This window comes from Alternaria dauci, chromosome 4 (genome assembly GCF_042100115.1).
Source record: "Alternaria dauci strain A2016 chromosome 4, whole genome shotgun sequence".
NCBI lineage: Eukaryota > Fungi > Ascomycota > Dothideomycetes > Pleosporales > Pleosporaceae > Alternaria > Alternaria dauci.
The window spans coordinates 725,449-748,216 of record NC_091275.1 but is presented as its reverse complement, the minus strand read 5'-3'; the positions used below and the strand labels follow the sequence as shown (position 1 = coordinate 748,216).

At 51.9% G+C, this 22,768-nt stretch overlaps 8 protein-coding genes across 8 annotated transcripts; 3 read left to right on the top strand and 5 right to left on the bottom strand.

Annotated features, from left to right (window-relative positions):
- Positions 1 to 1,482: 1,482 nt before the first annotated feature.
- On the bottom strand, positions 1,483 to 4,383 carry ACET3X_004840 (uncharacterized protein). The gene has a single exon (XM_069450979.1). It carries the CDS (start codon positions 2,985 to 2,987, stop codon positions 1,752 to 1,754), a length of 1,236 nt encoding a protein of 411 aa, XP_069306884.1. The 5' UTR covers positions 2,988 to 4,383; the 3' UTR covers positions 1,483 to 1,751.
- Positions 4,384 to 4,760: 377 nt separating this feature from the next.
- On the top strand, positions 4,761 to 6,658 carry ACET3X_004839 (uncharacterized protein; the record flags this gene model as incomplete). Its single annotated transcript, XM_069450978.1, has 3 exons — positions 4,761 to 4,972; positions 5,019 to 5,417; positions 5,470 to 6,658. 3 exons carry the CDS (start codon positions 4,761 to 4,763, stop codon positions 6,656 to 6,658), a joined length of 1,800 nt encoding a protein of 599 aa, XP_069306883.1.
- Positions 6,659 to 6,969: 311 nt separating this feature from the next.
- ACET3X_004838 (uncharacterized protein) lies at positions 6,970 to 7,830 on the bottom strand (the record flags this gene model as incomplete). The annotated part of the gene is made up of 1 exon (XM_069450977.1): positions 6,970 to 7,830. One exon carries the CDS (start codon positions 7,828 to 7,830, stop codon positions 6,970 to 6,972), a length of 861 nt encoding a protein of 286 aa, XP_069306882.1.
- Positions 7,831 to 9,269: 1,439 nt separating this feature from the next.
- On the top strand, positions 9,270 to 13,747 carry ACET3X_004837 (uncharacterized protein; the record flags this gene model as incomplete). The annotated part of the gene is made up of 5 exons (XM_069450976.1): positions 9,270 to 9,628; positions 9,683 to 11,010; positions 12,124 to 12,629; positions 12,686 to 13,204; positions 13,253 to 13,747. 5 exons carry the CDS (start codon positions 9,270 to 9,272, stop codon positions 13,745 to 13,747), a joined length of 3,207 nt encoding a protein of 1,068 aa, XP_069306881.1.
- A 386-nt stretch (positions 13,748 to 14,133) lies between these two features.
- On the bottom strand, positions 14,134 to 15,682 carry ACET3X_004836 (uncharacterized protein; the record flags this gene model as incomplete). Its single annotated transcript, XM_069450975.1, has 2 exons — positions 14,134 to 15,216; positions 15,266 to 15,682. The coding sequence occupies 2 exons, from the start codon at positions 15,680 to 15,682 to the stop codon at positions 14,134 to 14,136; spliced, it is 1,500 nt and encodes a 499-aa protein (XP_069306880.1).
- Positions 15,683 to 17,072: 1,390 nt separating this feature from the next.
- On the top strand, positions 17,073 to 19,301 carry ACET3X_004835 (uncharacterized protein; the record flags this gene model as incomplete). The annotated part of the gene is made up of 1 exon (XM_069450974.1): positions 17,073 to 19,301. One exon carries the CDS (start codon positions 17,073 to 17,075, stop codon positions 19,299 to 19,301), a length of 2,229 nt encoding a protein of 742 aa, XP_069306879.1.
- Positions 19,302 to 19,633: 332 nt separating this feature from the next.
- ACET3X_004834 (uncharacterized protein) lies at positions 19,634 to 21,135 on the bottom strand (the record flags this gene model as incomplete). The annotated part of the gene is made up of 3 exons (XM_069450972.1): positions 19,634 to 19,818; positions 19,905 to 20,404; positions 20,456 to 21,135. The coding sequence occupies 3 exons, from the start codon at positions 21,133 to 21,135 to the stop codon at positions 19,634 to 19,636; spliced, it is 1,365 nt and encodes a 454-aa protein (XP_069306878.1).
- A 933-nt stretch (positions 21,136 to 22,068) lies between these two features.
- On the bottom strand, positions 22,069 to 22,733 carry ACET3X_004833 (uncharacterized protein; the record flags this gene model as incomplete). Its single annotated transcript, XM_069450971.1, has 5 exons — positions 22,069 to 22,163; positions 22,216 to 22,290; positions 22,343 to 22,363; positions 22,418 to 22,647; positions 22,711 to 22,733. 5 exons carry the CDS (start codon positions 22,731 to 22,733, stop codon positions 22,069 to 22,071), a joined length of 444 nt encoding a protein of 147 aa, XP_069306877.1.
- Positions 22,734 to 22,768: the final 35 nt, after the last annotated feature.

The window sequence follows — 22,768 nt, the reverse complement described above, 5'->3', positions numbered from 1 at the left end:
TATATGAATCATGTATGATTCTTTGGCTATGGTAGCGATAGTGATGTGGTAATATTGAGTCGCTCACTGCGAGCCGCGATGAATTTGGTAAATACCTCTCCTCTTGTAGGCGCCGAGCAAGCTGGCTGTCTCTATCCTCTTGGGCCCCAAGAACTGGAATGACATTGCGTACATGTAGAGCAGGACTTGTACGATCCGAGGCAAAAGCTGGAAGTCCAGATTCCGAATCGTCAGAGTCATTGGGAACTATAATACCATTAGGTGTTAGGAAGCCTCTACAGCCAATATATGGTTCGCGGGGACTCTGGTCTAGACGATCAGGTCGAGTTCGTCGTCGGTTCATCAATTGACGTGATAGTCCGGTGGAGTGAAAGGCCTGTGTGTACCTGGGATCACGCACACTGCTATTGGGATCAAAGCTCAGGTGATCTGCACTATCACCATCGACAAATATGGGATCCATGCTGTTTTCTCCTCGTCGGCGATGTCTTGCATTCATTCGATTTGTGTCTGAGTGCAGTTGTCCTCGAGAATTGGGCGAGAAGGGATTCGAGGAAGCCATTCTATTCCAAGCTGATTTTGCAGATTTGGTCGAATTGGAATGTTGGAAGGGAAACGAGAAGTTTGTTGTACCCTGGGACGCTGGGACTTCGGAAGGTGCTGGTGGTGTATGCGTGGTAGCCGGTAGCCGCAACTTCACGAACCGCTCTGCAAGCGCGTCTCTTACGGTGAGCTGGGGTGGTTCTTTTCTGTGTAGCCTGGGCGTTTCGTGTCGTTGTTCCGCGATCCCCGAGTCTTGCGGAGATGCGTGCGTAGTGGTAGGGTGATCAATGTATGGCTCGGGAAATGCGAGAGATAATATACTGAAACTTGGTCCGGGCTGCACAGGGTCATTTTGGCGTGTACCTGAACGAGCCTTCAGAAACATCCGTTTGACAGGCTGTGACGCCATCCGACACGTGCGCACGTGGTTAGGGAGAAAGGAATCTTGAGCGCTTGGACCTGGCGTTACATTTTCAGATTGATCGACCTCAGACGTAACTGCACAAGGGGCGCTCGTCGACCGCTTGCGTTTTCCGATCTGGGGCTTAAACTTTTGGGATACGCGTTCCCCAAAGGCGAGTTTCGACGGTCGACCCGGTTGCTCGGCTGTGGAGTGGCATCTGGACAACATGTCAACACTGATGTTTAGGAACGCGACATACTGGATCATGGAAAAGTAGGTCAACCATCGGGATGGTACTTACTCAACCATGATTGTATGGTCATAGTCTTCTGCAGACTCGAAAACTGGCCGAGTCTTGCAAGGAATGAAGCTGTGTCTGCAACACACGTGTGGAACAGCCTCTTTCCGTTTGCCGTTAGTCGAGAAGATACTGAAAGTCGGAAGAAGCTCACGTGAAGACAAGTTTGCAACGTAAGAAAGGATAATAGAATGAGATGGAAGCTGAGACTTATGGACTGCGCGCGAGAGGCTACATCACGGGGCTGGGCTTCACGTCGCCAGAGAGACTTAGGGTCCAATGTATAGAGCCTAAAGGACCGATAAGTCATTGGAAGGCTCCAGTTCAATGATCTTTTTGGTGGTAGTATGCAGCCTCTCGCATTCGTACCACGCTTGCCAACCAATTGTTAAACTAGGGCGCAGCTAAACATTGGTCAACCCCACCCAAACTGTACAGCCATTGTGTCTCACCCCTTCCCCAGCCGAAAGCTGCAGCGGTTGCCATTGAGGAGATGCTTGGACTCTCTTATACTTTCCGGGCAGGCTTTACGGTACCAACACACGCTCCGAATCCGACTCCGGCGCTTCCATCACCAACCACACCTATATAACGAACTTCATCCCCATCATTGAGGTAGCGTAGCTCGGATCCATCGCTCAGCTTGCTTGGAACCTTGCCGTTCTTCGTCAACTCGAGCAGACATCCGTGTTCATGATCCTGTTCGCCAGATACTGTTCCACTGGCGATCAGATCTCCTGTCCGGAGTGAACAGCCGCCAATAGCGTGGTGCGCTAACATATGTCTAAAGGTCCAGTACATTGTTTCGAAGCCAACTTTGCATGTTGTGGTCTGATTACCGTTCCGGATGATCTGACCTTCGAGCTGGATGTCGTAGTTGACACTTTTGGGGTCGTCCATGAAAGAGGCTACAGGCTCCATCCGAGGCGGGGCTGGAACTTCGTGAGCCTTTAAAGCTTCTAGCGTAACAACCCAAGGCGTGATTGAAGTCATGAAGTTCTTTCCATTAAACGGGCCTAGGGGGTTCATTTCCAAGCCTTGAATGTCTCTTGCGCTCCAGTCGTTCAGTAAAACTAGGCCAAATATGTGGTCGTCCGCGTCCTTTGCGTTCAGACAAGCCCCAGCTTCCACAGGCTTTCCAATGACTGCAGCAATCTCCATCTCGTAATCCAAGCCCCGCGATGGCCCAAAGATGATCTTCTTTTCTGCAACGGTATAGTCTTCGATGAACTGACCCAAGGGTCTCGTGACGGACGCTCCTGACACAGTGATCGAACTTGACCGACCTGCATAACCCACAGGGTATTTCTTGAAAGCCGGAGGATAGGCACGAACTCCTTGTACTGCTTCTCCTGCATTGAGAACGTGGTTGGCAGAAGCGCTGTAGTCTGTGAAGTCTCCGACATGTACTGGCATATGGAGGGTAATATCGTTGATATTTTCTGAGTACTTGGAATATGACTTGCTGCTGTATGCTTCTTGTACCGCGGACCGGACTTCACTTTGAATGGCCTTCGGTAGAGCGGCGAACGTGTTCAATGTGGGTTCGCGGAAGATGGAAGATAGCGGCGCTGCAATGGCCTTGAAGGAATCGTGCTCCGCGAGCTCTGCCAGGAAGATGACTTCATCACCGATTCGTGTCGCACACTGTGGTACGTGGCGTTTCGAGGAGCTTGCGATCCCATACGGGATGTTGTTCGCGCTAAAATGCGAAGCGTAATTGTCTGCCATTTTGTCTGCCATTGTGTGGAGAAGCAGAGCTTTGCTGGTATCAGAGTGTCAGTTAACGCGTCAGAACAAAGCAGCTTGTGGTATCAAATTCGCAATATCCAAATCCCAGATTGTAGTCTCGAAGTTTTACCCGAATCTAGAGTCGCGACTGGTGAAGCTGACAGCGCGTGTAGGTGGGATGCACATCTCGGACACTGTCCCTCCACATCCCATCTCCGCATGTGTGCTACTATAACCAGACGACGCAGTGACCATTGTATTGGACGAGGTACTGATAGTGGGGACTGAGCGTGCCCTGATTATCCGGTCGAAGTTGACGCAGGTGTAGGTCCTAGATTCAGACTTCGCGGAAAGACGGCCGCGGGAACGTGTTCTCTCTAGCACGAAAGTGGACAAGCGTGTTTCGTAATCGATAAGGACAACACGTACCACCTGCGCTCTATGGCATTTCTGTCTCCTGCTCAAGCTTTCCCACAGACCCTCATCCATCAACAGATATACCGCTTGTCCGAAACAAAGCGATCTGACTAATTCCTCGTACAAGACCCCACACGGGATGTACCGAGTATGCGTCAGCAGATGCTAAATCTAGGGTCTGTGAACATGTCCTCCACATCGGGAAGCTACGGACGAGCCCTTCGACAAACGTTTCACTCTTTAGATCATTTGACTATCATCCGTTGAATCTGTTGTAAAGTTTCGTTCTGTATTCTGACCAGTTTACTACGATACCATCATCTTCACTTTCTACTACCTTGTCACCTCCACCAGTCTACAGTCTATACTTCATCATGGCGTCCAAATCCGAAATCACGAATGATCTACCTACAGTCAATCGCTTCATCACAACCCACGATCCTACCACTAAGAAAGCCATATTCTCCGATGCCATCCCAGAAGAAGCCAAAGTAAACCATATTCCTGGCGCAGACTTCCGGCTCGCATATGTCACCAAAGGATTTCCGGTCGACCTGAACAAAGACGCCGACCTCGCAGTTTACCAGCCTTACCTTGAATCGCCCCCGGGTCTGGTCTCTTCAGGGGGAACAGTTCTACGATTCGTCGATGTAGCACCTGGCCACCTGTCGCCAATGCATCGCACAGTCTCTCTAGATTATGGTGTAGTGTTGGAAGGTGAAATGGAGTTGGTACTAGATTCGGGAGAGACAAGGTTAATGAAGAGAGGAGATGTCGCAATTCAGAGAGGTACAATGCACGCTTGGAGGAATACCAGCTCTACATCTTGGGGTCGCATGATGTACGTTCTTCAGGAATGCAAACCGGTAGAGATCGAGGGTGAAGTCTTGAAAGAGGACTACGGAACCATGAAAGGTGTTCCAGCATCTTCGTAGTTCCATCGTCCTTTTTAGTACCATATGAGCTGGAGAGGCCGTTGCAAATAAATGCCCATTCATTCTAAACCATGTCGTCTTCTCACACATCGTTCAATCGACCGAAGATCTGATGATCATAGTTCTTAAGTCATAAATCGCTCAACCCTCATACGACCCCACTATCAATGCCGGGCTCAAAATATAGGGTCAATTTACCAGATCAAGTAAGGTACAGGCACTTATTTCGTCTTCTTGCGTACCATCATGTCTTACTTAGGTAACGCGCCATTGGATTCTGGTACCTCCACATCCCGAACGTGCCCCTCGAACACCGCCGCACCCTGTCAACGGCGCGCTGTCGGCACAGGAATCTACCACGCGTCACAATACGTGTTATATATCCAGATGATAGAGAGATCATGTTTCTTGCACTCCCAATACCACCCACGAAATGTCTGACCAGCTAGAGGTAAAGGACGCTTACTCCATCGACGACTCGTCGTTCCCCTACTTGTTTGAGCAGAATGTCGCGGTGCCACTAAAGACATCTTCCGAAGGCATCATTCGATGTAATGTCTACCGACCGAAATCTACAAAGGACGGGTCGAAACTTCCGGTGCTGGTGACGTATGGACCGTACGGAAAGGACATCCACTACAAGGAGTGAGTTCAATTATCGAAGCGCACTGAAAGCGACTAATGCCTCCAGCTTTCACGGCAAATCATACTCAGAAGTAAATCCCGAGCACCACTCTGATCACTCGGCATGGGAAACTCCAGATCCTGGCTTTTGGACGAGGCATGACTACGTTATCGTACGCGCAGACGAACGCGGCTTGGGCCAGTCCCCAGGCTTCTTGGACACAATGTCTCGAGGAACGAGCGAGGCGTTTTTCGACGTCGTTGAATGGGCAGCTGAGCAACCATGGTCGTCTGGAAAGGTCGGCTTGCTCGGCATCAGCTACTATGCCGGATCTCAGTGGCGTGTGGCAGCACGTAAGCCTAAGGGATTGGCTGCAATCATTCCTTGGGAGGGCATGAGCGACTACTATCGCGACCGATGCCGCCACGGAGGCATTCTGAGCAACAAGTTCATCGACTTCTGGTGGTGAGTTATGCGAATAGTGCGAATCTAGTCATATAGTAACGATTTTCCACAGGAATCGCCAGGTCATTACCAACCAATACGGTAAACCAGGCCGTGCAGCGCGTAACTGGGGGCCAGATACCGTCGATGGTGACCTTTCAGAAGAGGCACGTGCAAAGCGCCGACAGGACCAGACGATCGATACTGCCAATTTCAAGTTCCGCGACGAACTCTACTATGCAAGCAAAGAGTATGACATGAGCGATATCGAGGTACCGCTGCTTTCCGTCGGGAACTGGGGCGGTATCTTACTCCATCTTCGGGGTAACATCGAAGGTTACGCTCATGCTGGGTCTGAGTTCAAGTACCTACGAATGATCACTGGAAGGCATGATCTGCCATTTTACTACAAGGAGGAAGTCGAGATACAACGGAGCTTTCTCGATGCTTTCCTCAAAGGCGACGACAGACTAGGGTGGTCGATCAAGGGCAAGCTTCCGCCCGTAGACATTGTGCTGCGAAAAGGCGATGTAGGCTTCAATGATGCCGAGAAAGAGAAGGTGTATGAGAGGCGCACAGAACAGGAGTGGCCAATCGCACGAACTCGTTATTCCAAGTTCTACCTCACGCCTTCTCAGACATTGACGCAGATTCAGCCCATTCACAACAGACCCCAGAAATTGTCGTACGAGGCACTCGGCACTCTTGATAACCCCAAGCTTCTTCAGTTTACCACTGCACCATTCGAGGAAGAGACCGAAATTACCGGCCACATTGTTGCACATCTGAATGTCTCACTCTCAGCCCACCCCAAGGGCATCACTCCTTCCGATATCGATCTTTTCCTCACTCTACGCTACATTTCCCCCGAAGGCAAAGAGGTCTACTATACCGGCACAGCGGGTGACCCCATACCCCTCGCAAAAGGATGGCTTCGCGTTAGCTTCCGCAAAACCAATCCCGACCACCCGAAACATCGAGAATACCTGCCATGGCGAGACTACTTTAGCACTGATGTTCAGCCCGTCATACCCGGAGATGTCTATGCTGTGGACGTAGAGGTCTGGCCAACCAACGTTGTTGTGGAAAAGGGTGGCAAGATTATCTTTGAGGTCAGCAGCGGTGATACGCAAGGGAGTGGTATTTTCCAGCATGACCATCATGAAGACAGGAGTGAGGAGAAGTTTGCGGGGTGGAATCATTTGCATTTTAGTGAAAAGGCTGTCAACTATGTTACGCTGCCGATTGTCCCGCCTAGATAGAACAGGAAATACTTGGAAAGGTCGGAGTAGAAAGTTAGACTGTGTGACACATGTCCAGGTTGACAAGATTGATATTTTCTACTCGCCATGTACACAGCTTGGATAATATACCTTTAGTGACCCCCTTAGGCCTGCTCATTCGTTTTGTATTTCTCGTAATAGAAGGCGAACGGGAACCCCAGGAAATCGCGTGTCTGAGTTCGTAACGTAAGTGTATGCGAAGCTGGAACAATAAAGCTTGAAAGTTTGGTGTACTAATCATCTATAGTAACGCTATCAGAAGAAAACTCAACATATACTAGCTACAGCCTTTAATCCCATCGGCCAACAGTAAACTGACTGTTGCACATGTTCACCAATTCCCAGTCCTCAGCCCCGAGCACACACTCGTCGCTATCCCTCTTACTTCCATCAACAACTCCAGCCACAAAGCACGCCGCCATGTAGTGATCATCTGTCGCATGCGCATCCCGGAACATAGGATGCTTCATCAATCTCGTTATGCCACGCGTCAAACTTCCTTTTTTCGCGCCCTTCCTGCAGCAGCGAACAAATACATCCTCGACGCTCTGGCGAAACTCCAACATGGGTGCCTCGGGTGGGTATGGCTGAGCCAAGTTGTCCGAGTATCTGAGCATCTGCGCCCAGTGGTTCCGGTATAGGTTGTGTACTGCGCCACCAGTACCGATGATGAGATAGCCTTCGTCACGGAATTTGGCCAAGATGTTGCCTACACGGGCGTGCAGATGCGGATCGAATCGCGAGTTCATACTGATGATGGTTGTTGGTGGGCATTTTTCGGGAAACATCCTGATCAAGATCAAGTATGTGTCGTGGATCCAATCAAACGTCTCGTTCGGTCGTGCATCAATGCCTTTTTCCCGCAGCGCTGCTATGCACTTCTTTCCGCTCTCGAGATCTGGGACGAGTTCGTAGTCTTTGTATTTGCGCGGGTGGACGTATGCGACGGGTGATTTAGTGGGTGCTGGATTCATGGACACATCGATGCGGTTTACGCCACGCGCATCCCAGTGCGCGCCCATCATTATCACGCCTTTGATGCCGTGGAAGAGGGCTTCATCACCGCAGGCTTTCCAGTAGTCGGCCGACTTCGACTCTTCGCCCAGCATCATGGTGGAGCCATGTGAGAAGAAGTGGACTGGTGGAGCCATTTTGATGGTGATAGTGTGTTATCTCTAACAACGAGAGGGTTTGATCTGACGGTAGCTACGACGGAAGCTCAGGTTTGATGTACTCGTCGTCATGTACGGATCGCAGCGGCGCTGGTATCACTGAACGGGACTGGAAAACGTATCGTCCGAAACGCGGCGTTGATGGAAGCTTTACCCATCACGATCAATGCCGTATGGAACAGCCGTCGGTGTTGGACGGCAAAAGTCGTAATGTGGGGGTTGTCAGAGGGCCTGTCCGAGCGTCTAACCGAGAGGAAGAACGCGTCTTGTCCTGTCGATCTCCGCATTTTCTCCCCACTCGCAACCTCATCTCCAGCTTCCCTCCACTTTCCTCTCTCCCGATGCCATCGTTCTTCGATACCACCCGATAGCACATCTCAGCATGCAGACTGCCCCGACATCAGCGAACACCCAGCTAGCCAACTTGGAACCTGTCGAACAACCGCGCCTATTCCAGTGTAACACTTGCAAAAGGTCTTTCACGCGTGCAGATCATCTCACAAGACACGTGAGAGCGCGTAAGTCAGTAGCTAGCACCCCGAAGACCGATGTGACTCCATCAAGTCTGAGTCGAGTGCATTTGCTCCGCGGCTTTGTTGACCGGAAGCTAGTTGACACCTGCGCAAGGAGGGTTTCTTTCGCACAAATAGCACGTGTCAACGTTAACTACATGGATGGTTTCATAACTATACTAACGACATGAGTAGATACGAAATCCAAGCCTTACATTTGCCCTGTCTGCTCTAAAGGCTTTGCCAGAATGTACGTGCCATGTTTTGCTTTTCGATGTCGCGCCACTGACCATACCAAGAGATTTACTCAAAAGACATGTAACAAACCACGGTACAGAGTCTGCCAGTAAGCGGCAAAAACGCGAGATTGCTCGTGATACCAGAGTTGTACAAGCTTGTGAAGCTTGCTCGCAAAGTCATCTTCGGTGCGAGGACGAAAAGCCATGTAGTCGCTGCAAGAAGAAGAAGATACCCTGCCGGGTACCTGAAACTCCTGTCCAGGGGGAGAATGACGTTCATGAAATTGATGCAGTTCATGCAGCGCAGGATCTGCTGGATCTGTCGAATGGATTTGATTACCCCTCATCGCTGCCGGCTCACAGCGGGAACGGCAATCCTTCGGCATCAACGACTTCAGAAACTCCAGAGCCATTTCAGAACCCACCGCCCATGCTCGTAACAGACAATATTAACATTCACCGGCAACCCGTGGATTCTGGTGACCCTGACACGAGAACAACGAACTTGACAAACATGCAGCCACCAACCAACAACAGCGGTGGACTTGTAGCGATGAATCAAAATTACGAAGATCCTAACGCATCCATGACTTTCCTTGATAATTCCTTGTCGCACTTTGATAATACGCCAGGGCACACCCCCTTTTTACCGGAATATTTTCGCAGCATGCCCCCTTTCGAGGCATTTATGTCTGGCCAGGCAACTCCGCGTGGCATTATGGATTTCAGCTTCGATCTAGATGTTGGATTGACTGACCTTGATCTTGGCCTTCTTGACCAATACAGTTTTCAGGTCCCGTTCGCTGCTGATACGCCTTCCACGGATGCTCAAGGGCCGGAGCAACAATTGTCGGAGACCGACACTGCTCCATTGAGGGCAGAAGCCTTTAAGCAGAGCATATGGCGGTATCTTCCCCAACGCTCGAGAAACCATACTGCCGATCAGGTCAATTTGGCTGTACCCGAAACTGAGAAAGACAGCTATCGGCGCTCGAACTTCACACACCGGCGCGTCATAGCAGAAAAGTAAGTGGATTTTCGCGTTAGATCAGGCATGAACTGTACTCATCCTACTTATAGACTACCACGCTCCAGCCGTGACCGGTTACTGGCTTTGGTTCTCGGTACATGTAGCCCAGACAACGTCAAACGCATAGCATCCGCCTTTCCCAGTATTGAGCTACTGGATGGCCTGATCCAGTACTTCCTATCTTCACCATTGATAGATGCGCCCATGTGGTTCCATTTACCTACCTTCTCTCCTTCGAAAATGAACCCAGAATTGCTCGCTTCTGTAGTTTCCGCTGGAGCTGCTACACTCCCTGACATATCCTTGCGAAAGCTAGGTTATGCTCTGCATGAAGCTTCAAGGATGGGCCAATCAAAGTCCTTCGAAGAGGATAACACGGCCATCAGAGACCTCCAACATCTTCAGACGTTCCTTCTGCAGCTCAAGGTTGGCATGTGGAGTGGCATCAGCCGCAAGATGGAGATTGCGGAAAGCTTCCTCCAGCCCCTTATGACTATGCTCCGCCGCGGCGGTCGCTTTCGTCGGTCGACATGGAAAGAAGTCAGTCCGTCGCCCGACGATCAAGGTGCGGTTTTAGAAAGCAAATGGCTGAATTGGGTCAGTGAAGAGTCCTTTCTCCGCTTGGTTCACCGAGCCTTTGAGTTTGATCGGCAGTCCTCGATGGCACTCCTCAAGCCACCGCTAATCTCTTATGCTGAGATGCAACTACCTTTACCAAGTGCAAACGCGTTGTGGCAGGCCAAGAACGCGGCCACTTGGAAAATGGCGTATCTGGAGAGGGATCCAATGACTGCGAAGCGACCATCAGCTACCGAGTGCCTCTTGAATCTGGAACATCAGGTTCATGATTATGCCGATTCAACGTATCTTCATATGATGTGGGGTCCGGTTTGGGAATATCGTCAGATGTGCGCCTTGACGTCTAGATCGCAGTCGCAGCCTACCAATAGTCTCATACTATCGTCACGCTATCAAGAGCTCACGAAGCAGCTTGAAGATTTCAGGCTAAGCACTCCGCCTATGAGCAAGAGTGTTGAGATAACACTAGAGATCATGCTGGTCCATCTTAACGCGCCTTTGGACGACATCCAGCTCTTTGCGGGTCTCGAAGGGCAGGAGGAGGCACGGGACGCATACGTTGGTCTACGAGATTGGGCGAAGACTCCGTCAGCGCGTCAAGCCCTGTGGCATGCTGGCCAAATTCTGCGTGCAGCTGAGGTGCTCCCGAAAGCTCTGCTCAGTAACTTCAACGCCATTGCTGTCTACCATGCGGGGCTCATATTATGGGCGTACGGCTTTCTCAAACGATCCATGGCAACGGAACAGGGTCCGATTGATACGGCTGTCGTTCTCAACGGAGACGACTTGCTGAGCGCCCGTAAGTTCATCACCCTGGATCGCGGCATACCAGCGATCAAGAGTTCCGGGTCACAAAACCCCACCCGACTGAGCGACGTCTGTGGCGTCATGGACAGTTTGACACAGCTTCTTCGAGCGCATCATGACGCGTCAGAACCGTCTCCACCGCTGGTTGGGAACTTGGTACAGTTGTTGGAAGGCCTCCGATCTGCCATCAGATGAGTGACACGGCTTATGCAACGGCAGTTCGGATCCAAGTTTGCGCGATGATTTGAGACCACAACTTTGACTTTGATGCCGCATTGGTGGGTTGTTTTGGTCTGCTTGGTAGCATTTAGAGATCATATGTTTTCCTCGATGCCTGCGGCGTCAGATCAACATCCGAGAGCAAGTAAATATGCAAACATGGCATTCGCGCTACATCTGCAACTCTCAACTCATAAGCATCGAACGCCAGTGAGAAACCAGATCAAGTACCCTCGGTGGTTCCTCTTCCAATCGCGTCGCTGCCCGATGCATGTCTATCTGCCGTACACGCAGCGCTGTCACAGTAGCAGGGCCACGCACGTGCTCCACCCGTTCTCCGCATTCAAATCCAGGCCTTTGGGGCGGAAGAAGACGGATCTAGGAAGAGCCGTACGCCAGTCATATTGGTTCGGACTGCATACAATTGGCTGTTCGTGGAGAAGATTGGTCAGTCTTGACGGTCTTGGCCGTATCAAGCATGGTCTCCGTCACCTCCACATTCCGAATTACCCCATGGGCAACAAGTCATTCTGGGGTCGATCTGCGTCCATGCGTCCAATGAGATAAGTTTGAGGCGTGTTCTGGCCCTAGTCACCGACATGCTTGCGAATCGAGTTGTTCAACCGTGCGGTCTATTTAGATTGGAGTACATGGCCACAACCACGTCGTTTGAAGCATTGTGAACATTGCAAATCATCGCTGCAACTCTATTCCTCGTCATCTCCACGAAAAGGTTGCCACTGGCGACTATTATGGCGTCTTTGAGAAAAGTATTGAGCCTTTCCAAAGATGAAATCAGGAACGCCAGACCACCAGGGACTGCGACGCTCGTCGGTATTGATGGACCGATTCCTCTTGAAGCATCGTGTCTAACGCATCACCTCAGAGCATCTCGAATGGACTGCATCGCAAACAAGCCACGATGAGATCCGTCTTGTACCCCAACCATCAGCCGATCCAGCCGATCCTCTCAACCTTCCGATGTGGCGCAAGATAGCCATCCTAGCCGTCATGTCGATACATCCATTTGTGGTGAACTTTACCAGTTCATCCATGTCGAGTGCTTTGCCAATCTACGCGTCGACGGGCGTGTTTGGTTTCCCACCAAAGTCATTTTCGCAGTTGACGTACTTGATTGCAGGCAATATCCTGATGTTGGGTGCATCGAACTTGTGGTGGGTGCCATTGGCGAATACTTTTGGTCGACGCCCGATCGTCTTGGGCAGCTTGTTGCTTCTCGTCTTCTCTAGCATGTGGGCTGGTCTTGCTACGAGCTTCGACAGTGTACTAGCTGCTCGAATTTTTATGGGTATTGGAGGTGCGCCGGCTGATGCTGTGAGCCCGGATGTCGTTGGCGAGATTTTCTTTGTCCATCAACGAGGACGCGCTTTGGTACGCTCATTTCCTAAAATTTCCCACTGAACTGCAGTTAACTGAGCGATCGACAGGCCATATACACGGTCTTTCTGACCTTCGGTTCCCTCGTAGGCGCTATTGCTGGTGGCTACATTGTCGCAGACATGGGCCTATCCTGGCTTCATTGGATGAACGTCGTACTCTCAGCTATCACTTTTGTCCTCTGCTTAGTGTTCCAGGCTGAGACCTTGTACCACCGCAAAGAGAGCACCGTCACATTCGAGGATCCAGACAAGGATACTGTGGAGACCAAGGAGAGAGTCATCATCGCTGATGCTGGCGCGCCATCTTCATACCCATCGTACTCGTACATGAAGTCTTTGAGGCTTTTCACATACCACCCTGGTCTGATGCGCAACCTCATCGCTCCCTATAAGACGCTCAGGCTACCTGGCGTATGGCTCGTGTCGGCTTGGTACGCAGGACTGGTTGGACTCATCGTTACCATGTCGACTGTTGGTCCGCAACTCGTCGCCAAGCCACCTTATCTCTGGGGAAAGAACGTTGGCTTGGTCAACATCGGTGGTATCTTTGGCGCTTTGGTCGGATGTGTAAGTCTTCCACGTATCTGGCAGCGATGTTCACTAACACACCTCCAGATCTACACCTACCTCATCGCCGACTTCGCAACCAAACGTCTCGCAAAGAAAGATTCCCACGGTTTCTCCGAACCCGAATCTCGTCTTATCACCGCCCTTCCCGCACTTGCGCTCGCCACGATCGGCGCCCTCATCTTCGGTTTCGTCGCGCAGAATCCTTCGCCTGCGGGCTGGGTAGGCCTCCAGTTCGGTTTCGGTCTTGTTGCCCTGGGGCTTATGCAAGCACCTTCTGTCGGCTTCAACTACATTATCGAGGCTTATGGGGTGCTTGCAGGAGATTGCTTCGTTGCCATCACGTTTGTGAGGGCTATTGTGAGCTTCGCGTGGACATTCTTTGTGGGAGAGTGGGTCACACACCAAGGAGCTGCTGAGCCTTTCGGTATATTCGGGATGTTGATGGGCCTTTTTGGCTTAATGACTGTTCCTATGTTGATCTGGGGCAAACAGTTGAGGATTTGGACTGCGAAGTGGGTTCCGGAGGGCTCAGCTTTGTAGTGTGAAGACCATGCATATCTTGTTACAAATGCTGGGTGGTTTTCTCATTACCCTAGGTAGTTGCTGTATGTGGCTTGCCACAAATGCATACTGTTTTGCTGAACCATATTCACTTCCGCTTGTTGTTGTTGTTGTTGTCGTCGTCGTCAACAATCCGTTGTTTCAACTTTAACAACTACCATGCGGCTGCTTGCCTCCTCGAACACCAGCGAATCACAACTTGCTGTTTGGAATGATAGTGTTTCAAGTATTCATGATACAACAGCACAGTCGTTTTGGGAAAGATTTAATTCGAATGAGCATATATAGAAACGAAAAGGATGATCAACATGCTTGAAATGAGGTTGGTCTAGACTTCGATACACAGAATAAGAACAATGGCAACTTCAGATGAACGCCCATCTTCTCAACCCCGCTCTAACGCCATAGAATAGCGTTGCACCAATACATGTCAAAATAGGAATACCATACACACCCAACCCAATGAAGATACCTTGTTCAAAGTACCCGATTGCAATCGATTCAGCGCGCTTCTTCTCCTTGATCTCCTGTGATGCTGTACTAAGAAGCTCTGTCGCTGCCTTTTTCGATTCCTTGCCTGAAAGAAGCTTGGATAATGTCGCCTGTGAGGCAGGTGTTGCGATATATGCGGGTGAGATACGAGTGAAATGCTGCGCAATGTATCGCTTCTCGACGTCGATGGGCTGGCAAGATGGAGCTGCTGGACCAAGAAGCAGACGGAAGGGAATGCTGTTTGTGAAAGAAGCATCGGCATTGACAAACTGTGAGAGATATTTCCCAGTTGACGGGGTGCCGAAGTGGTATGCAGCCAGCAGGCTTTCTTGAGGGTCCAGGTCTTCTTCGACAAGGCTAATGGCGTGCTCAAGAGATGTGATAGCTGATACGCTGAAGACGGGTTGTTGTGATTTGTCTGGTAGGGAAGAGAGATTCGCAAGTTCAACAATAGCGCCATTGTCTCCTTGCGTTATGACGTTCAGCTTCCATGACTTGCTTTCTGTAAGCCGTTGGAATGTCTCTGCTACGCGCGAGGACTTCTTCTGTTCTCGTGCCTTTGTCGAGCCGTTTGAGATACCACCTGATCCAGCCAGGAAACGAAGCGAGCGTTTCAGAACATGCTCCAAGAAGTCTTTCTTGATGAACTCGTTGACAAGAACTAGATCGGGTGCGTAAGGTGATGTCCCGCCGAACGCGAAGCGTGCTGTTACTAGCTGTTCGGCTGCTGATGCGAGATCTGCTGTACGGTCCACGATTGCGATGACTTTGTTCCGCGGCGAGACCAGTTGTGAGTATGTCGGTGCGCGAATTTGCTTGTCTTGGAAGACTTGTAGGCAGGTTGATAGTGAGTCTGAAGAGGGATCAGAAGAGATGACGGCGAAGGTGTCAGGTTCGAGGGCTTCGGTGAGCAGTTTTCGAAGGAGAGAAGGGAGTGCGCGAAGGTTGTTTTCGAGCTATGGCACAGTCAGACGACGGGAATTAGATCGGAATGATGGACCATACCTTGAGTGCAATACAGTTGCCTGCTGAAAGAGCCGCGCTCAATGGTGCGATGACCGAGAAAAATGGCGTATGGTTTCTTTGAGGCTCAATGTACACAACACCCCAAGGCTGTCTCTTGTCGCTGGCGTCCTTTCCATGTGTGATTCTGTACTCGGCTTCCAATTCCTTGGCTGCGTCGATCGAACCATAGTGTTCTTTGACTGCATCCAGCGCAAGCGCAACCTCAGAAGTTGCCTCTTCATCTGATACATGCGTGTCCTGCTTCAACGCATCTCTGATCGCATTGCTGTTGTTACGCAGCACATCGTGGAGAGATTTGAGTTGTTTGAGGCGGAATAGAGCGTTGTGTGCCCGCTGCGACAACGCGGTTGCTTGAAGTTCCGCAAGTGCGACTTCTGGGGTGATCGGTGACGACATTACGAATTGTAAGAACGGATTGAACCACAACAACTCAATCTGGGAAAGTAGAGTCCAAAGTTCCAAATGCAATCCTCAAGAATGTCAGAGGATATTGCTTGGACCATAGCAAGCCCAACGCGTCGGTAGCGTTGTCTGATGTACGCGGGTGTGAGCGGGCGTGGTTAAGCCCCCCACATTCCGACCATCCCTCACCCCAGCTTCTCCGCGTCTCCAAGCGATGGCCCGCGAGGGACGCGTACTTTCGTTCCACATTTATCGACATAGCAAACTCGTTGACACCACAGTCGTCGTCGCTATTGCTATCATCACCTTACTGTCGTCGCCCTGCCACTCTTACCATTGCCACCATGTCAGTAACGACAACCGCCAACCCGATCCATTACAATCTCGAGGCGGTACTTGCAGACTACGACCTCCACCACACCGAAGAACTCGATACAAGCCTCAACGCACATCCCGCCCCGCCGACTTCATCTACCACATCACAATCGCAGCAGAACCCCAGCGACTGGCCAACGGAGCATCGCCGCGTGCCTGCGTACCGGCCGATCAATACTGAGCTCGACCAGAGCGAGCGAAGGGTCTATTTGAATGGCATTGAACAAGCATTTGTTGGTGTGATGTTCACAGGTGTATTCTTGGAATCAGTGAGTATTTCTTGCCATGTCGAGGCTGGGGGAAGGTTGTATACTGACGATTGGGTGCAGACAATCTCCAAAGTATGGCGAAATACTCTGGGAAGAGTATGGAACGTAGGATATAAGATTGGTGGAGAGTGGTAGTTTGGTTGCGCATGCAAATTCGATGCATTTTGCTTTTTCCTTTTAGACACTGCAATTTATTATTCTTCCACGATCCTCTCATCGTACCGAAAACCGCGTGTCTGCCCTACTATAAATTCCCATGACTACGAACACCTCAATCCGACCTTTTTCGCTAGCATATGCACGCTATTCGCTGAAGCTGATGTGCCAGCATCGCCACATGCAAGCCTTGTCCGCTCGACATCCACCGTCACCACCACCACCACCACCACCACTACTAATGCATATATTCTAATCAGTTTAAGAAGAGGCATCCAGTATCCAGTAACATTGACGGATCCCGAGAAAAGCTTCGCAGTTGCCACGCATGTTCTTGCTCCACCCCACATATATTCAAACCGGGAAGTGGAGGGCCATCCATAACCCTGGACGAATATCGGCTGGCGTTCGAGGCAAGGCATGACTGGCTTGCTAAGCAGTAGAGACAGATGACTTCTAGTTGAGGAGAGGGGTCTCAAAATCCCTTGCTGAGCTTTGAAACATATCCCTCACTCCCATTTTCTTATCCTTTGTAGTTGGAATCCGCAGACTTTCTTCGGCACGCCTCATTCCTACCACCCATCATGGACTTCACAAACAGCACCAATGGCCACACAAATGGTGTCAACAGCCACCAAGAAGCCACCGAGCCCCTCAAGATAACAATATGCGGCGCCGGCATCGGCGGCCTCAGCGCAGCGATATTCCTACGTCAACGCGGACACACAGTGACCCTCCTCGAAGCCTCGGGCTTCGCCAACGAACTCGGTGCAGCTGTGCACCTTGCGCCCAACGCCAACGGGCTTCTCAGACGCATGGGACTTATACCCGAAGCCCATGGCGCGGTGCAATGCCAGCTCTTGACACAGCTCTTTCCAAACGGGAAAGAAATGTTTACCGTGCCCCTGATGAAGGATGCGGGTCGGTGGCAGCACCCGTGGCAACTTGCGCATCGCGTGAGTCTGCATAGTGAGTTGAAGAGGCTGGCTACGTGTGAGGAAGGAGACGGTACGCCAGCGGTGTTGAGACTGAAGAGTAAGGTTGTGGATGTCGATGCCAAGGCTGGTGTTGTTACGTTGGAAGATGGAAGTAAGATCCAGAGTGATGTCGTTGTTGGAGCGGATGGCGTACATTCAAAGACAAGACCGCGAATTCCAGGCGCGAAGAACATCAAGACGTTTGGAAGTGGCAAGTCAGCATTTAGGTTCCTGATTCCGAGACAGAGAGCGCTGGATGACGAAATGACGCGCAAGTTTGCGGAGAAGGAGGGCCATCTCATTATGATTTTTGCGCGAGATAGGAGAGTTGTTGTGTATCCGACCAACGATAACACGTTGTTGAATTTTGTTTGTATCCATCCGACAAGCGAAAGCCAGATCGACTCTCAACAGCCTGGGAGTAGCGATTGGCAGAACCAGGGTAATCTGAACAAGATGCTGGAGGTTTACAGGGACTTTGAGCCGGCGGTGCTCAAGTTGCTGGGTATGGCGGATGAGGAGACGTTGAAGGTATGGGAGCTGTTGGATATGGATCAGTTGCCAACCTGGACGGAGGAGAAATTGGTCTTGATCGGCGATGCAGCACATCCTTTTACTCCTCGTAAGTGGCGTTCCCCCTTCCTCTTTCTCGACCTCGATGGGGATCCAGCTGACGAAACCGCAGACCAAGGACAAGGAGCAGGCCAGGCCATCGAAGACGCCGCATCCCTCGCCGTCATGCTCCCCCTCGGCACACCGTTAGACTCCATCCCCGCGCGACTAAAACTCTACGAGAAATGCAGATACGAGCGCGCATCTGCCATACAAGAATTCTCCCGTCTAGCAGGAAAAGACCTCGGCAGCGGTCCACCCGTCGACCCGCAGAAATTCACAAACTTCAACTTTGGCCACGACGAATGGGATTACTCGAGCCAGATGCTGCGTAAATGGGAATGGGAGAACAAGAAAGGTCTGCTCTGGCGGATGCCGACGGCTTTTGGTCCCATGCCAGGGCCGAGACAGGATTTCCATGGTAGACCGAGAGACGGATCGAAAGCGACGTTCAGGACTGCTAGTATCAAGTTCAAGACGAGTAGGACAGTCTTGGAGAACCTCTTGCCTACGGACAAGCTGAAGTTTGCTGCTGCGGATACTACTGTATACGCGACGTTTGCTGTGACGCAGTTAGATAATCTGGACTGGCTTGGTGGCAGGGGATACAGTCATTTCGGACTGTACATCCACGGCATCCAGCACACGACCGCGAGTGGAGGGACAGTAACAGGCACCTACCTGCCCGTCCTGTTCGAGAACCTGGCCGATCCTATACTGAGTGGTAGGGAGGAGCTCGGCTTCTCCAAGCTATTCGCAGAGCTGAACCTGAAGAAGGATCACAGCAATTGGACGCTCGACGCGGGCTGGATGTCATCGAAGTTCTGTAGCATGTCGCTGTCGGGTCTACAAGAGGCTTCAGCGACAAACGGTGCAGCGCCGGCGCTATCTCCTCCTCTTCCGAAAGACGAGGGTTTGCTGTTCCACAAGTATGTTCCCACTACTAGCAGTACAGGCAGCAAGGAGCGTGGACAAGCGGATGTGGAGTACACTGCTTTCCTGCCCGGTGAGGAGGACGCGAAGACTGTGGAGAAGAAGGTCGAGCGGACGTTGAAGGCAAGCTCGGCTGAGATCGCTTTTGATGCTCTTGACTGGAAAGCCCTCCCGACGCTGCATCACATTGTCGAGCGACTGCAGGAAGTTCCAGTGTATGAAGTCGTCGAGGCCAAGGTAGTTGAGGGTACTGGAGTGAGCGACGTAAGCTCAGCATGTAAGTTAGCATGAGCGGTTCCGCCATGTACGACTGGTAGCACGCCATTCGTACATCCGGGGCAGATTGCAAGGGGTTCTGTACATAGCTGTCAGCACATTCATCATTATCATAACGTCAACAACAACATCCCAAGAATCCCCACCTGCAATGCTGTAATGCCTTTCATTCTCATCTATCAAAGGCCCGCCCAACTCCTACAAATGAGACATGCTTTGTCCTGAAGCTATGTATAAATGGGGTATTACCAAGTCCATCTATCAATGCCGCCAAAACACCATACTGCCATATCAATGCAAATACATAGGGAAAAAAAATGCCCGATGCGAGGTGAGCACGGAAGGTTTCAGTGGCCATCCATGAGCATGTCGTCGCCGGAATCTGGAAACATGGAATCTGTACTGGGTTTGTTGACCGCCTTCCTTGACGCCTTCGCTGAGACGCCTTCCGACCCCGCCGGAGGTTCCGGCGATTTACTGGAATTGAGCCAAGAAGGGCGAGGGTATGCTTCGTCGTTCGGGATTTGCTCGCCTAAGGCCCAGGTCAGTCGCAGACCTTGCACGAAGGCCATGGGTGTGGAAGCAGGCCAGAGAGGTACACAGGAAGAATCTACGCACTCGCCACGCCTAGACCTTCACAGAGCCTCTTTCTCCATTGTCCACAGACGTCCTCAAAGCCATCGAGCACGTTTGCGCAAGCCCGCTTTGCCTCCCTCTCCTTGAGCCTTCGGTCCCAGTCCCCACGCTCGATGTATTCCTGTCCTTCTTGCGTCTTCTCGTTATCACGTTTCCAGTCCTGTAGCTGTTCTTTGCTGACTTTGAGCCGCCTAGCAGCATTCGCCGTCGTTTGTCGCGACATGTGTAGCGTATCGCTAACGTTTGAGAGGTGTTGGATGAGCTCGCGGCTGGAGTGGGTGAGATGGGAGAGCGCAACGAGCGGATCGGCGGAAGGGTGGGGCAGTAGCTCCAGTGTGGATTGTATGGCAGGGAGAAGTTCTTCAATGTCGTCTGGGTGGGGAAGGATGGCGAATGGGCCTGAAAAGGATACGGCGATGGAGGTAAGGGTACGCGACTGGTGTGTCAGATGCGTTGTGAGGGCTTCGTGAGCAGTCTTCAACCTGGGGGGTTGTTAGTGACAAGATGGAAAATGCCTACAAATGGGAACCCACCTTGTCGCGCTGTTCTCCATGGCAATCTGGCTGCCGAGATCGCGAAGTTGTTGCGTGACCCTCTTGACCACCTCGTCCGATGCGCTGCCGTTCTCCTCGATGCCTCTCCGTGCCAGACTCTCAATCGCAGCCATGCGCGCGTCGAGCGCGGGCGAGATGCCCTCATTCTCCAGATCCGAGTCGTCGCCATAGTCGGAGCCGTCGTACAGCGACCGTTGCCGTGTGTGCTTTTTCGTCTTAACGGCCGAGCCTGGACTGAGGCGCGCGGGCGACGAGTCCTGCATGGCCACCCCACTATCCCGTACGCCGTTGAGGCTGGCTGCGCTGTCTACGCCGTACGAGCCGTCGTGTTCTACGGCAGTGCCAATGTTTTCGTCCGGTGCCTCGTCCAGGTCCTCGCCATAGTCGCCGTCGATGCCCTCTTCGTCGTCGTCCCACACCTCGCCGAGTTCGTCGGCCAGATTGCCCAGGCCATTGCCGTCTCCTCCGCCGTCGAATTGGTGTGCGGGGCTGTGCTCGAATTCATGCGAGGAGCGCGGCGTTATGGGCGAATAGCCCGAGGAGCGGCGGTTGAACGACTGCCGTCTCGACTGTGTGTTGTGTGTCATGTCCAGGCTCGAAGGGTGTCGACGGTGCGACGACGCCGGGCGGTACGTGGGGGTGCCGGGAGGAGACGACATGGTGGTGTGGGTGTTTTGCAAGGTGTCGCGGTTGTTCAGAACACGTCAAGGGCTCGTCGAGTCGCGGAAATGAACAAAGGCGGACCGCATTGGGAGGGCCCCAGTCGGGGATCTACGCGGGAGTGAACCAGGTAGAGCGCAATGCGCTTCTGCTTCTCAGCACCCAAAAAGACGCCTCTCTGTCCTGACAAGCCACACAAAGTCTATTTATTTGCGCTGGAAAAGGAGGTCTCGGTGGAGGGGTAGCGGCGTCTTGACGGCCCTGAGAGGTACCAGCGATGGTGCGGCCTTGGCTGTGGAGACGCCTCAGTGTAGGGCTGTGATGCGTGATGATGCTGGTTAGTCGCTTGTGGCGCGTAGTGATGGAGAGAGCAACGAAGGCTGCATAAAAAAAAACGATCACGGAGCGTCGGTTGCTTGTCCAGCCGTAAAGCCTGGTGTTTGTTGACGCTTGCTCGATGTTTGGTTTCTGTAATTAGTGGCTTGCGCGAATGACCTGTGGACCCTTTTTTTGGCAAGTAGGTGAAAGGGGTATGGGTATCCTTGTCCCAGCCATCCATACGATGATGCTCGTATATCATTAACATTCCGACACAACGAAGGTGCGCTGTGTATCGACAAACACGGATCGAGCATCTCATAGGACATTTACGTTTTAGGTACAGATGCAACATGACCTTTTCCGCCACAACGCTCTCCAATGCCGTGTATAACGTCAAACCCCAAACGCTGTCGTAAGATGGGTATCGCGTACGATCATCCTAAGCCGAGGCGGACACACATGCTCACAAACTCCCAAGACGCCTAAACATGACTTTGCCCATGCTACTGCTGCAAAGTGTTGACATGTGCCCACCCATGCGATCCAAAGCCCACAGAACTCCTGTAATGCCCTCATAATGCCGCTGAAATAGAGATCGGGTGTGTGTGCAATCATTGCGCGGGTTTGTTCTGCTCGAGAGTCGCTATCTGCTTCTTGAGCTGCGTGAAGAAGTCTTGGCCCGTGGGCATGAGGTGCGACATGGTGCCTGTTCACGTCAGTATTGTAGTCTTCCATGCAGCATTTCCTTGACGCCTCACCTCCTTTGCCCCACGCGCCGCTGCTACGGTTCGAGACGGAGTCGCCAGGGACCTTGTGGTATACCGATGGCTGATCTGGGAGCATGTTAGCCCTCTGGACATGTGCGCGAATCTTGGGGGCTCGTACTGGCTGTGCTCTCAATGTATTCTACGTTTGGTTAGCACTGTCATGTGCTGCACTCTAGCGGTACATCAGACTTACTCTTCTTGAGGAATTGCTTGACCTCATCTGCGTTAAACGCCTTCACGGGTACGTGCTGGTCTGGCTGAGCTTGAACTGGTGCAGCCGCGGGGCCTGTTCCCTTCGCCTGCTTGGCCCCCCATACATTCGATGTGGGCGCTGGCATAGCCTGCTGCCGTCCTGCATTGTCCTTTGTGGGGGTGTTTGCGCCCGAGTTGGAGTTGCGGTTGGCTTGACCCTGCCGCCGCCAGCTGCGTCAATTGTCAGTACTCGTAAGCTCCCCAAACTCCGTGTGCGCCTTGTCTCAAACGTACCGATTTTCACCCGGGCCACTCATTTTTGGTTCGAAGCAACGGTGGGAGGCGAGGCGGG